Raw genomic sequence first — 15,115 nt, forward strand, 5'->3', positions numbered from 1 at the left:
GCAGCAGTAGCTCTCCATCCATCTATTCATCCCAGGCTGTAGCTTCTCCCTAACCCCACTCTCAGGTTGTTGCAACCAGTATCTCCCTTCCATATCATCTGTCAGTGATGGAACAGTAATGTTCTAGCTGTGATGAAGACTCGCCCTGTGTTCCAATACCCATACTAACATACTATTTAGTATGCCAGAAACACATTTAGTATGCTCCAATACAAAGTTTGTCATATGCAGTGTGCCAGAAATACCAGGATATCCTACTGCATCCGGTCGGATTTTGCAGTATGCAAGCCAGCATGCTTTTCTGGCTATTCTGACCCACAATCCTTTGCGCAACATAAAGTTCAAGTTAGGAAGAAATTATGAAAAAGTAGTGTGTCCCAATTGTATGCATACTGCATGCAACAGTATAGATACAGTGTATGTGTGTATATATATATATATATATATATATATATATTTAAAATTGAATTGAAACAGTACATACTCTTTAAGGACTGCTGCAGTACGTACTAAAAGTAAAAAGGAAAGTATGCGACTTCGAACTCAGCCCAGGTTTCATTGAGACCTTTTTAATGGCAGGCATTTTGACTTGTCAAAGCATAAACAAGCACATGAAAAACATTTGTTACCAATGGCTCAGTTTCATCAAGTGTGACAGTGAGTCAACACACACAATACCAGGACCCTGGAACTATAGCTTATCTGAATGGAATGCACTCGCTCTTAATAAAATCCATTCCACCTGTGCTCTTCCTGCCGTGACGTGTCAAATTGTCCGCTGTAAAAAAGCTCTATCCTTCCTATGACGTCATCTGTTTGTCCTCATACTGTTTCCCAGCAGCGGGTGCTGATTGTGATTTCATCACAGTGGCTCTGACCCACATAGTTGTGTTCTACAGAACCAGATGTTTTATACGGAACACATCTGTTTAGATTGGCATACACTTTCACCATATCCACCTTAAACTTAAAGTGGCCATATTATGCTCATTTTCAGGTTCATAATTGTATTTAGAGGTTATATCAGAATAGGTTTACATGGTTACATTTTCAAAAAACACCTCTTTTTTTTTTGTAGTGCACATTGCTGCAGATCCTCTTTTCACCCTGTGTTCAGGCTTCTGTTTTATCTACAGAGTGAGGCATCGCACTTCTATCCCATCTTTGTTGGGAGGCGCACATGTGCAGTAGCTAGGTAAGGATCATATCAGCTAGCCGTTTGTTTCTACAACTTCAGTAGTACAAGGCAGGATTAGCTGGGAGACTTCTTCTAAACGAGGGCGCACTTCCAACTTTGCGTGGAATACCTACAGAACAGGGACATGTAAGTAGTTCTTTTGTAGATTATGGTGAACTAGTGTGTGTTGTAGCAGTGTTTTGCCATTCAGAACGAGCTAGCATGCTAGTGCTAGCATGCTACGGTTAGCCACCTCGTTTCGGCTAGTGACGTAGAAAGCCCTGCAGATTTTGAACAGCTCACCCGGAGACTGAAGGCAGGACACATTCAGAAATCTGTATCTCACTCAAAACAGCATGATGATTTTTAAATGTTTTTAACCAGTTGATCACCTTGATTTGACTTACTACTTGATTTTACTATTGATAATATTGTTTTGCTTTTATTAAAGTTGTTATCAATGTTTTATAAGGTGTCCTTGGGTGCCTTGTAGGGGTGGGGGGGGGGGTGGGGGGTGGGGGGGGAATCAATACAGCATAGTATCGCGATATTTTCCGTGGCAATACTGTATCGATACAGAGAGTCGCCAAGTATCGATCTATTATAATGTATGTGTTGGTCAGTTTGTCTGCTCAACAATCCCATTTTGCAGCAATACAATTTAAGTGAGATGAACAAACAGAGAAATCTATCTTTCTAGGAAAGTTTCCTTTTGGGGACATCATTTGAAATTGGGAAAAAGTTGTTGGAAAAAAGGTAATAAATTGCAATATGTATCGCAGAATATTACAATATGTTTAAAATCGCAATAATATCGTATCGTGAGTATCGTGATAATATCGTATTGTGAGGCCTCTGGTGATTCCCACCCCTAGTTCCTTGAGAGGTGCCAACAAATAAAATGTATTATTATTATTATTATTATTATTATTATTATTATTATTATTATTATCTCTCTGCTGTTAGCTTCATATTGTTTCCCTCTACACTGAGACAGCTCAGTAGTCCCAGGCTAACAGACATGGCCAGACTTTAGGTGGGGTCCGATTCCCCGCACTCAGCACCACAAAAATAAACAAGCCCGGCCGCCGGCCAGAGGAAGGGTGGAGTGAACATGGGGGGTGGTGGGGGCACAGATACTGTATCTGTGTAAAACAGACCAGTGGGGAGCTACTGTTTCCACAGATAGACAAGCCACAGTTTTTCATGTTTCCTGAAGCTCAAAGTCACTTTACTATTGTGGAGCTTAGAATCAACAGTGTGACAGTGTCTTTTAGAAACCATACTTTGTTTCAATACAGTATGACCTCATTTAATACTTTGACATTCTATCAATTAGGGCTGCAACTAATGATTATTTTCATTGTCGATTAATCAATTAGTTTGGTCTATAAAATGTCAGAAAATAGTGATAACATCGTCAAATGTCTCATTTTGTCCACAACGCAAAGATATTCAGTTTACTGTTTACAAACAAGACAATATTCACATTTAAGAAGCTGGAACAGAGAATTGTTACTTTATTTTTCAAAGTGACCCAAACAGATTATCAAATAGTTGGCGATTAATTTAATAGTTGACAACTAATCGATTCATCGATCAAACTTTGCAGCTCTAATACACACACAATATTTGTAAGTAGATACATTCACTATTGCTTTCAGTCTTGTGATCGTGTATGTGCACATCCCATGAATAACAATTCACAGCTCAACTATTAATGTACAGTAGATGATTGTCTTAACTACAGTAGTGGTATTCCTCAATCACCAACATTACAAGCAAACAATGGAAAAGTGAACTGTAGCTCACTGGACTACAGATAGAAATGAACCATTTTGCTAAATCTGACACAATTACATCATTACTGAGTATTCACTAAACCCCGTCCCCATTAGTTACTGTTGCTATGCCAAACAAGCATTCCATTCTTGCACTGCTGCAGTTTATGTAATGGTAGTCTCACATTGCCAGACCTTCCTCCACTGCGCTGCGGAGGAGGGTCTGGCTAGTCCACACAACATTCTGGGATGGGAGAAAAACGTGCTCTGGTTTATTGGCATTTTGTCATGGGCGGCGCTAAGCGCCGGACAGAGCCACGGTGCCGCTGCAAAATAGCCTCGGGAAAGAACTTGTTTTGGTGGAACATGTGTACGTTCAACAATTGTTTTAGTCGTGTAAGAGTAAATTTAGATTTGACAGATTTCTAGCTAGCTGTCTGGATTTACCCTGCAGAGATCTGAGGAGCAGTTAACCATAGATCGATATGAATCGACTGGAGTTTAGAATTACAACACAAAGAAAGCGGAAGGTAACGGACATCCGGCTGAAAACTAGGGACATCCGTCGGAATTTCTGGCAGCACCTGAACAATCCCGGAAATGAAACGTTGTCTATATAGACTACCCAGAGCTTGACTCCAGAGCATTGTCCCTGATAAATAACTAAAAAAGATGCAGGGCAAGATTTCTTGATCAGGTACGATAGAGAAGCGCTGCACAGTGAAGTAAAAGTTTTAAATCTTATATCAGCGGATACTTCAATAGGCTTAATGAGCCTCTGTAACGAACCCCATTCACTAACATGAATTGAAACATGTTTTCTTTGAGTGTGATCCTTTGAACACCCGGTCACACTTGTCTGACAGGCCAAACAGAGGGGCAGGCATCCGGAAAGGCAGAGCAGGGGAGCCTGTTTGTCCGGCCCCAGCAGCCTGTCAGAGAGACGGCCGTTTTAACCCTGGATGGAGTCCAGATGAGGATTAAACCTCAGTTAGCCTCTGTCAGTCTTTTGTTTGGGCGTTTTTGGCAAACCGACTAAAAGGGGGATGAATAGCTGGGCCGACCCGCTGAGTGAGAGAGTGAGAGAGTGAGAGAGAGAGAGAGAGAGAGAGAGAGAGAGAGAGAGAGAGAGACCCTGATTATCGTTTTATTTACATTACCATGTTGCTTTATTGAGCTTTTGAGTTGCTGCAATCTAGTTTGTGCTGTAAAGCTACCGTGGGTTATTCTCAGGGCCAAACCGGATAACTTGGGTGTTTATGGCCAGCAACCCCCCCCCCCCCCTCATTCCCTTCCCTTCCCTTCTCTAAGCAGGCAGCTGTCTCTCTGGCCTCCCTCTCCTCACAAGGCCCGTCCCATGGTTCCCCACACCGGGTCAGGAGGCAGGGAAGGTGGAGCGACAGTGGAGGGGAGGGGGGGTTGCTGTCACAGTCTGTGACACAGTTTGGCAGGTTACAACAAGAGGAAGAGGAGAAGCAGCAGGTCTGCCTCCTCCTGGCCATAAACAGTAACAGCAGGAGAACAAGAGAAAACTGTCACCAGGGTTTCCCCCCAGAAAAAGTTGTTTAGCCCGGTGGCAACTGTCTGTTTTTGACGAGGGGGCCCGGCTCGGACCAGTCACAGACAACTAAAAGGTGACGGAGTCTTTGCAGTTGCTACTCCACGACTGTGGAACCAGCTGCCTTTAGATATCACACGTGCTCCCTCTATTTCTGTTTTTATATCTAGGCTAAAGACACATTTTTTACTCTCTGGCCTCTTTAACACACTAATCGCTCATTCTGTCATTATGTTTATAATTCTGTATTTGTAAATTGCTGCTTGTTGTTGTTGGGATGCTTTTTTTTGTGTTTTTGTTTCTACTTTTTATTTTTTACATTTCAATGTTTTTTTTATACAGCAGCTTGATGCTTCTTTGTACAGCTGTTAGAATAAATTCATTATCAAAGGATAGACAGGACAGACAAGTACAGAAGTGACCTAACGAAAAGCTCTCCACAGCCGCTTTTTATAATACTAAGTGGAATGTAATACAATCATGATACAGAGTTGATGTCGTCAGTTATCTGGTCAGAGTCGATGACGTCTGAATTATCTGGTCAGGGAGTGCGTGTTCTTTTCTCAGCAACACACCGTGCTTAGACAAGATAGCCAATGGTTCCATGTTATCTTGTGAGAGCAAGCAGTGTTTTGGTTTCTTCACAATATCCACACACATCCACAACAGTTTAATTTAACAGAGAGAGAAAATAGTAATCAGTATAATATTATTCTATGCAAACAGTTTAATAAATAACAAGAGGAAAAGTATGTAAATCAAAATGTTTCTAACAACAGCACTTTAGTCAGCCGAAGCTGTGTTTAAATGGGCTTTAGAAATAAACTTGACTTACTTACAGATGGCAGCGTCAGTGTAACGACCAATAGTTTCTGTGATGGGCGGAATCGTGAAATTGAGAATTAAAAAAATCTATAAGACAGATTCCAAAAGGCCCTACATTAAGTCAGTGCTAAAAGCTGACTGGAGATTTGAAAATATGACTACGTCTAAGTTTCTAACCGAGCCACCCCACTGTAACTGTAGTTAAAAAAAATGCCTTAAAAATACATTTTCAGTGGCTTAGGCCTAGTGGGGGGAAACTTAGGCCTGGTGGGCCACCAGGCTTGCAATACACCGGGGGGAAACACTGGTCACTATTATCTGTTTGGTAAAGGTGATGTGGAAGACAGTCACTGTTACAAGCCATTCATTCTGGGTATAAGCAGAGAAAAGTATACATTAGATGTATGGATACATACATCCAGTGTCACATTCAGATTTTACAAATAAAAAATAGGATCTGCTCATAAAGTTGAATGGGTGGCAGTGGTGGCCTAATGGTTAGAGAAGCGAGCTTGTTACCGGGAGGTTGTGGGTTCAATCCCCAGACCAACTGGATACAATCTACAATCCCTCCCTCGTCACCACCACTGAGGTGCCCTTGAACAAGGCCCTTAACCCAAACCGTTCCAGTGGAGCTGCTCAGTGGCCAGCAGATCAGACTGGGGTTGTACTGGGCAGCTTCCAGGTATGAATGTGTGACTGTGTGAACCTTCCCTGAATAAATAAAGGTAAAAAAATAAAAATTAGAAATATATAATGCTTATAATGAAACTATCAAGCGGTATATAAACTAGTGAAAATCAGTAGGGCTGAAACTAACGATTATTTTCATTGTTTATTTTCTCGATTTAATCAATTTAGTTGTTTGCTCTACAATATGTCAGAAAAATGTCAATCAGTGTTTCCCAACGCCCAAGATGACGTCCTCAAAAATCTTGTTTTGTCCACAACTCAAAAACATTCAGTTTAGTGTCACAGAGGAGAGAAGAAACTAGAACATTCACATTTAAGAAGCTGGAATCAGAGAATTTCTCCTAGAAAATGACTCAAAATAATTAATTGATTATCACAATAGTTGGCGATGAATTTAATAGTTGCAGATTAATTTAATAGTTAACAACTAATGCAGCTTTTTAAAATGATCTCCCTCTTGACCAGTTTTATAGGTTCCCAGTTCATTCTCTATGTTCAATCTTCTTCAAAACTGATTACATCACAACATTGACTCTTAACTCGCTGATTCCTCTCTTTAGAACAGAGTTGTTCAAGTTGTCTTTTTCCAAAACTGCGTGTGGTCTTTTAACACTGACTCAATATCAGCTGGAATAACACTAAGAAAGTTAGCAGCCCACCCACTCACCCTGAAACTTGTGTATCACTGTGGGCTATCATTACTTCCTTTGGGAGCCCTGTGAGATTACAACCAGTTCCAGAGTTTCCTGCTGTGCTCAGGCAACACGATCGTTATTTTATCAAACAGACACACAGAGTAGAATCACAAGAGACGAGGGAACACCAACTGGGCCTCTTCTTGTTTTGGACTCGGAAACTGGGTCTGAAATCAAAAAGATTTTAGTTGCAAATGCAGCCATGAATTTGTCTCGGGGATAGCAGTGCAAGGACACCGCAACAGCAACCATGGCAAAACACAGTCCAGGACATTCAGTGTGATCTCATTCAAATACCACAGGTATTTTGATCTTGTAGTCATGGTGATTGTTTTCTTGATTGTACTTACAGCCATCCTTGGAATGTACACGCTGATGAGCAACAAGCAGTACTACGACGCTCTGGGCACCACGGGCACCATCGCCAACACAGAGGGCATCAACAGTACGTATGACCTCATTTCATAAACAACTTTATCTTTGTTTTATTGGTTACCATTGTTTACAAGCTAGTATTTATTGAAATGTATTGAAAAAATGTCTGGTGCAGGATATAAAATCCTCTATTCCAGACTCAAGCAACACAAAACAAATATATATATATTCACATTTTAACATGTTGTTTTCATAAAACACATTCATTTCATGATTGAAATTTTCTAACAATTCATAAATAAGTTACATAAATTACTGAGAAGCTTTATAATTATACATTACACCTTTCGACAGGCAAAATGCATCCAACCTATTCTTAAAAGAATTAATTGAAGGGGAACGCACAACTTCTTTTGGAAGCTCGTTCCATGATTTTACCGCACGGAGTGTGAAAAAGTTCTTTCTCTTTTCAGACAGGCATGTTCTAGGGTAAAGTTTTAAAGAATTCCCTCGTGTCTCATACCTATGGCTCCAAACCTGAAAGATAGGCTCAACTGTTACATCATATATTACCTGTACAAGCTTATACAAGCTTATAAATCAATGTTGAAAGTCATAAGAAAATAAGACGAGTAAACCGCCAGTCAGTCACATTATGTATGCTTCATTTAAATGAAGGAAGTATCAAAAAGGATGTTTAATTAAAGTTTCCTCTTTTTTTGTCCAACATCCATCTATAGTCATTTGTAATAAAGGTTTTAGTCTCGTATTGCCAGACCTATCTCCACAGCGCTGTGGAGTAAGCTTTGGCTACACCACAGATACATTCCAGGATAGGAGAAGAAAAAAATGCTCTGGATTGTTTGCATTTCTTTAAACCAATCACAATCGTCTTGGGCGGCGCTAAGCTCTGGACGCAGCGACGGTGGCTCTGCTAAATTGACTCTGGAAGGAACTTGTTTTAGTGGAACATTTGCATCCCGCGAAAGAAAACGCCACATACAATATTAAACGAAGTTAACTGTTCACACAATACAGTAATGTGACCTATTTAAATTAGCTGGATACATGGTTGAATGTAATTCGCTCTTACCAGTGTATCATTGTGTGTACTAATGTCTACAGCAATCCCCACCAATCGGTCCCAAAACGTCCCAGTTAGAGAGGAAATGCCGTAAACATATTCTGTGTAAATCTTTACAATCATTCCCTGAAAGAAACGAGCAGGCCTGCCTTGTTGCACAATCCAAATTTTCTTCAAAACTTGCCATTTTTAGCGTGTAGCTTGCTAGCTCGAGGTTGTTGTTTTGTGTAGCGAAGGGATTTTGAGAACGCCAACAGACAGAGAGCGGAAGACGAGGGTCCAAAGCCTTGATCCAGACTACGAAGCTTCCAACTCGATTACAATGCTACACTGCAGCCTGAGCTGCGATGTTGTTGTCTCCTACAGGTGTAGTGAAAGCAGATCCCTTCAAGATCTTCCCCGATGAGCCGCCCAACCCCACCAACGTGGAGGAAACCCTGGAGAGAATCCACAACAACGACAGCAGCCTGACTGAAGTCAACCTCAACAACATCAAGGTCAGCTCAACGGGCGGGGAAAGGATAAAAGATCAAATTTACAGAGTGTATTTGCTTTAATTCATCAAATATCAGCTTCTGGATCAAAGGGAACCATGGAGCTGAACAGTCTTCCAAATCTTCATACCGTATTGACTCTACTATAAGACGGGGTTTGTTTCCCTATGAACACATCTGAAATAGTGAGGTGGTCCTATATTCGGGGTCTAGACTTTTAAACACCGATATACATCCACAACAACAGGTGGGGCAAATAGCAGTAACCTGAATGTGCCTCTCACGACCGGAGTCGTCAATCAGAACTCCCGACAGTGCCAGGCGAGACCCCCGACCCCGATTTTGTCCAGTGGCCCATTGCGGTATTGCAAGGAAAAATCCACTGGTGTAGTATAATGTATTCTAGTGGGTATACTGTATTGTGTGTGTGTGTGTGTGTGTGTGTGTGTGTATGTATGTATGTGTGTGTGTGTGTGTGTGTGTGTGTGTGTGTGTGTGTGTGTGTGTGTATATATATATATATATATATATATATATATATATATATATAGCTGCTCATAAGTATTCATACCCATGCTAAAGTTGACTAAAAAGAGGAATAAAAAAATCATCTTTTGGAAATTGATCTTAATGCCTTAATTAAAAAAAATGAAGAAAAATCCAATCTTTTAAGGATACCAATTTTTTTGTGAATGAATAATGTTTTATAAATAAATAAATGTTCTTCCTTAAAATACAGGGGCCATAATTATACACACCCCTATGTTAAATTCCCATAGAGGCAGGCAGATTTTTATTTTTAAAGGTCAGTTATTTCATGGATCCAGGATACTATGCATACTGATGAAGTTCCCTTGGCCTTTGGAATTAAAATAGCCCCACATCATCACATACCCTTCACCATACCTAGAGATTGGCATGGTTTTATTTCAGTTAGCCTAATAGCTGGTTTGATTTGCATTGATATGGATCTTATCTCAGTTAGCTATTAATGTTGCATCCGGGTCTAATAATACATCCATGGTCTGAAAGATGCAGAGACCCAAAGCGGCTCAAAAGTAGGCCAAGCTAGCAAACAAATGAGAAGAAGTTTTGACGCTAACTTTAAGATGATGGTGATTAACCCTTGTGTTGTCTTCCATGCAACTTTTTGTTTTTCTGCATCAACATTTTGACGTTTTTGTCACTTTTTCCGATGTTTTTATCAATTTTTTTCTGCGCCTTTTGACATTTTTGTGGGATTTTTCCTGCGTTTTTGAAGCTTTTTCCAACATTTTTGTTACTTTTTTCAACGTTCTTTTATCTTCTTTTTTTCTTCAAATGCTATAAAATTGAATAAAACACCCAAATTCAATGAAAGAAGCGAACTATTCATGTATTTTACTTGTGAAGAGTGTTGTAGAGAACCATGCACATTGCTTTTTGTTGTTAAAAATTTGGTTGAAAAAAACTTTTTGAAAATGGGTCAAATTTGACCCGAGGACAACAGGAGGGTTAACGCAGCAGAGTCGTCAAACAACTGCCAAGCAGCGAAGAAATATGGTGGCACAGAATGTGATGTACGGAGATGGCGAGCCCAAAAAGACGAAGAAGTCTTAAAAACGGCAACAGTCAAAGAAAAAGCATACCGTGGTCCCCAAACCGCCCGCTTCCGTGAGATTGACCGGAGGATGTTTGAATATGTGATTTTAAACAGAAATATGGGACTAATTTAAAATAAAAATATTTTATTTATTAAAAAAAAAAATAATAATAATAAAAGTCTTTTTCCAAAAGATGAGTCCTGAAATGGGAGGGATGGTCCTATTATCGGGGTCGTCTTATATAAGTTTTCAGTTTTAATTTTTGCATAACAGACATAACATGAAGAACATACATCACACACTACAATACACTATACACCTTTGGGTATGACCAGGCCATTGTTAATAATAAATGAGTGCATAAAGCTGGTGAAGGTGACGCCCCTCTGTCTGTGCTGCAGGACATTCCCATCCCAACACTGAAAGAGATCTTTGAGGCAATGAAGGGAAACTCTCAGGTGGAGTTTCTGAGCATCGCTGCAACCCGTAGCAACGACCCTGTCGCCTACGTGAGTACAGTAGGAGATGGCAACGACAACAGTTCAGCTGACTAATGCATTTTCTACTGTTCTTGGCTTTTAATTTCGTTGATATTGAAGAAAATGACATCTACTCTTAGAGCCGCTGATGTCATATGTAGATATTAAAACCTGGCAGGCACAAAACTTTTCTGCATCTCTACCATTGAGCCGTTGTTCTGACAAAGTTACAGTAAGAATTTGATTTCATATTGAATATTTGTTGGGTATTGAACCCATAATCCTATCCATAATAAATAATACGGCATAAAATAAAATAAACGTGTGGTACCATGGAATGTTTCAGATAAAAGCACTTTAAATTAAGTGTGTGTGTGTGTGTGTGTGTGTGTGTGTGTGTGTGTGTGTGTGTGTGTGTGTGTGTGTGTGTGTGTGTGTGTGTGTCTGTCAGGCCTGTGCTGAGATGCTGCAGGAGAACACCAGCTTGCAGAGTCTTAATGTCGAGTCCAACTTCATCACTTCAGACGGCATGATGGCGATCATCAAAGCGATGGCCAACAACGCCACACTGGTGGAGCTCAAGATTGACAACCAGGTCAGAAATTATGGGATGTACTGGACTGTGCATCGTAATTGGCAGACTGATGGGCGACAACTCAGTATTGCATACAAGAAGTCCGATTTCGGTGTGTGTGTTTTGAGAACCCTTGTATCCCTGTACCATACAGAGGCAGAAGTTGGGAGACTCAGTTGAGATGGAGATCGCCTCCATGTTGGAGAACAACTCCAGCATCCTCAAATTCGGATACCACTTCACCCAGCAGGGTCCGCGCGCCAGAGCTGCCATGGCCATCACACGAAACAACGACATGAGTGAGAATCGCTCCGAAATTTAATTGAAATGTCCATGTAGAAGTATGGAAAAATTGGAGTAAAGATTTAGGCTTGAACCATAAGTTTTTTTTTTTTTATTCTACATGGCTGAGGTTGATTTTTACTGGTCCCTATACAATTTTTTTCTTTAATCAGTTGTTTTTTCAAATAACTGTTAACGCTCAAGTAAATTGTTATATTTGATCTTGATTTACAATGTATAAACACATCATGGACAGTGTCATAGATGAGTGGAGGTTATTATTTAAAAAAAATCTTATCTAATTGCAATAATTAATTTACCAGAGAGACAATGGTTTCTATGTGTAATTTTGTTTGGCCGCATACATTTTTAGGTATTTTTACTGTTATGTTATAGAGTTTGAGTTGGAACATTTGTATTTTTTTAGTTTCTAAACTTACAATAACTGCAAACGAGACGTAAACAAATGATTGACACTTGCCCAAAGGGGGCAAGTGGGTTTTTACATGAACTTGCTCAACGTGGCATTTTACTTGCCACGGGCCATTGGGCAACCCTTATTGATGAACTCTGATATTCAATCTGCACAGGGAAGGATTTCTGTGTAAAAATGATCTTTAAAGTGCTCATATTATGCTCATTTTCAGATTCATAATTGTATTTAGAGGTTCTATCAGAATAGGTTTACATGGTTTAATTTTCAAAAAACAACATTTTTGTTGTACTGCACATTGCTGCAGCTCTGCTGCAGGACTACTAGCCAGTCAGAAGCAGAGTATGAGGGCATGCCATGCTAGCAGCTAGGTGAGCATTATAACGTGTGTTACAAAGTGACCACGTTTGTCTCTGAAGTAAAGGCTGGACTACAATAGAGCTGTTTGGAGCAGTTTGTGAACAGTGTTTTCTGTTGGAGATGGTAAGTCCCTTTGGGGTGGACTTTGGGCTCTTTCATTTTGTAAACCTATAACGTGCACCAAAAAGAGATATAACACAATAAAGGGAAGGGAAAAAAAAAAGTACAGTATGCCAAAAAGCATAATATGAGCATTTTAAATGAAATTGTTGGCTAGGTGTCATTAGAAGCTTTAAATGTAGACTAAAATACAGATTTCTAGGCTTATGTTTAAGTGTAATAAATGTATTAACCATCTTTTTTACTGTTATTTTGTGTCATATCTCATCTTTTTTCTCTCTGCAGTTCGCCAGCAGAGATTGAGATGAAAGCAACAAGGAGCAAACAGAAGAACCACTTCAGCCCCTTGGAGCCTGCAGACAGACTCATGCCAGCTTTCCCAATGTGGAGCGCCAGAGCCGAACGAATCTCCCCCCCACCCCAAATTAAGATGGGTCGTTGTGCAGTCCACCTAACATCCATGTCCAACCATTTCATTTCATTTACCGCAGCCAGCTTTTTTTTTTTGTAGACTGCTGAATTCATCATAAAGGCATGTATAGGTCACAAGCAAAATGTGAAGTGTCTTTTTTTTTTGTGCTTTTTAGTTTGAGCATCGCCAACATCATCCAAAACAAAAAAATCAACTCCTTTCATTCATGGAAACATTTATAATGTGGTGCTATCTGTGGGAGAGAAAAAAAACAACCTGTAAATACTTTAAATAAAAGAATATATTCAAGTATTTTTTTTGTAAATGCTTGGTAATTTTAATTTGTATTGTTTCCACACCTTATCTGAACATCACATTTATATTGGATATATTAATATCTTTCTTAACAAATATTGGTTTAAATGCACCAAAGAAGCACATACTTTGGTGCATTTGAATATCCACAGCTGGTAGTGCACAGAATCATTTTGCAGACGCTCAAATGGACATTTAATCATGTCATATTAATTAATTTGCATTAGATCCGGGGATAGTGGACATACAGGATTTCAAATGATGTCATGTTAAGATCCACAGCACTTTAATCCATTAAAGTCTCTCCTGATCCTCTGACTTCCCTCAAGCACCTGAGCTATTTTTACCCCCCCAAACCCTGATGGGGAAATGTAACCTAGTCCACTGGGCTTGAGTTACCTTGTTCAAATATAAGAACCGACTTGAAGAGGGTTACACCCACAGATTCATGAACAGCGACAGCTGTTAACCTCTGAGGATTTTGACAGCATTGCTGGGGTTCCTACACTACCTCCCCTCATGTCTTGAACCTATTTCATTTCTCCAAAGTGCTTAGACTTAATGTCAAGTTTAACATGGCCACAAAGTAATAAGTAGAAAGCTGACTTTTAGACCTCTCTAAAGGTCACGTTTTTAAAAGCCATACAGGCGTCACCGACATTTGGCATCTCAAAGTGAATAAAAGCGCTGCCTCGCCACAGTCTATTCCAAAGGTTTCTCTCCCCTCTGATCGTTGTTGCACCGTAAAACACAGGTGTATTTTTAGATTGCAATGCTGGGCGCCATGCATGCTGCAACAGAAGTAATTACCATGTTGTGTTCCGTCCTTTTCCATTTTTGTTTTCTGATTTGCGTCAGAGGTTTGTGAACGTATGCTAATGCTGAAACGGGCAACGCATGATGTTAAAGGCAATCAAAAGTTCAACATCGATACATTTGTCTTCAAAGCATTTGACAAGTGTTTACATGTCATACTGCCAAGTCTCCAGAACAAGTGAGAAAGATCTTCAGCATGTTAAGTGCCTCCATGTCATGGTGGCACTCTGAGCGCCAAAATAAGGAAGTGGGCGTGCTTTGGGCACATATTAGCAGTGTCATCAGAAACTAACCCATGTTAAGTCCTTCTCTCCACCCCCCCTCCCCTCCCACTGACCCTGACTGTGTTATCCAATTCATACCAACTGTGCTGAGCCAGGCGCTGAACAAACACTGCGAAGAATGCTAACCAGCGGCTCCACTATCCGGATTAATACCAATACAGCCTATCTGCTGCTGATTTATAGTAAAGCTGAGTGAGGATTAGTCCAACCAGGGAGGAGATGGAAGCCAATAAATAGGGGTAAAATAGACAACAAAGGGTGATGACAAGTCACTCACTCTGTAGGTTGTGAGAGACATTTAGATGAAAAGACAAGTGTTTCAAGCTTTCAGTTCTGCTCTTCTGATCCTTAAGGGCCCATGAACAAGATGCAAGGCTGATGTTGGTCAAGTCAGTTTGTAACACTGTTTAAAGTCACACTGTGCCAAGTCAAAAGCTGAGATCTGGGAACATGGCAATATTACTAAAAGATGTCAGACAGGGTAAGAAACACTAGCCTGGTCCTACCAGACTCTGGTACATTTCATTTGTACAGAGAGTCTGACAAATGTTAACTTCCTTGAAGTTTAAAACTATTGGATCTGCCATAACCAATCACTAACGTTTGGTCGTGACGTCGGCTTGATGTCGCTAGGGTTCGCCTTAGCCAACTCCTTCACCACTAACGGAGTGAGCTGGAAAATCAAACTTTTCCCGAACCCCGTGGGGAGGAGGGCCACGACATCATGGCCACCAACACAACTCAGCAAAGATTGTTCTTGCTCGGGCTTTAACTT

The 15,115-nt window shown here is 40.3% G+C and overlaps 1 protein-coding gene across 2 annotated transcripts in view; it reads left to right on the forward strand.

Moving 5' to 3' along the window:
- The window catches only part of tmod4 (tropomodulin 4 (muscle)), a 31,747-nt gene extending 18,685 nt beyond the window's left edge, over positions 1-13,062 (forward strand). For both annotated transcript variants that reach the window (XM_031298479.2, XM_031298478.2), the window contains exons 5-10: positions 7,082-7,174; positions 8,555-8,685; positions 10,667-10,774; positions 11,196-11,339; positions 11,473-11,617; positions 12,799-13,062. In XM_031298479.2, the coding sequence (XP_031154339.1) occupies positions 7,082-7,174; positions 8,555-8,685; positions 10,667-10,774; positions 11,196-11,339; positions 11,473-11,617; positions 12,799-12,821 (644 nt within the window). In that variant the 3' untranslated portion in view covers positions 12,822-13,062. The remainder of the gene's footprint in view (positions 1-7,081; positions 7,175-8,554; positions 8,686-10,666; positions 10,775-11,195; positions 11,340-11,472; positions 11,618-12,798) is intronic.
- Positions 13,063-15,115: the final 2,053 nt, after the last annotated feature.

The sequence above is a fragment of the Sander lucioperca genome, chromosome 10, assembly GCF_008315115.2.
Source record: "Sander lucioperca isolate FBNREF2018 chromosome 10, SLUC_FBN_1.2, whole genome shotgun sequence".
In the NCBI taxonomy this organism is placed as follows: Eukaryota; Metazoa; Chordata; class Actinopteri; order Perciformes; family Percidae; genus Sander; species Sander lucioperca.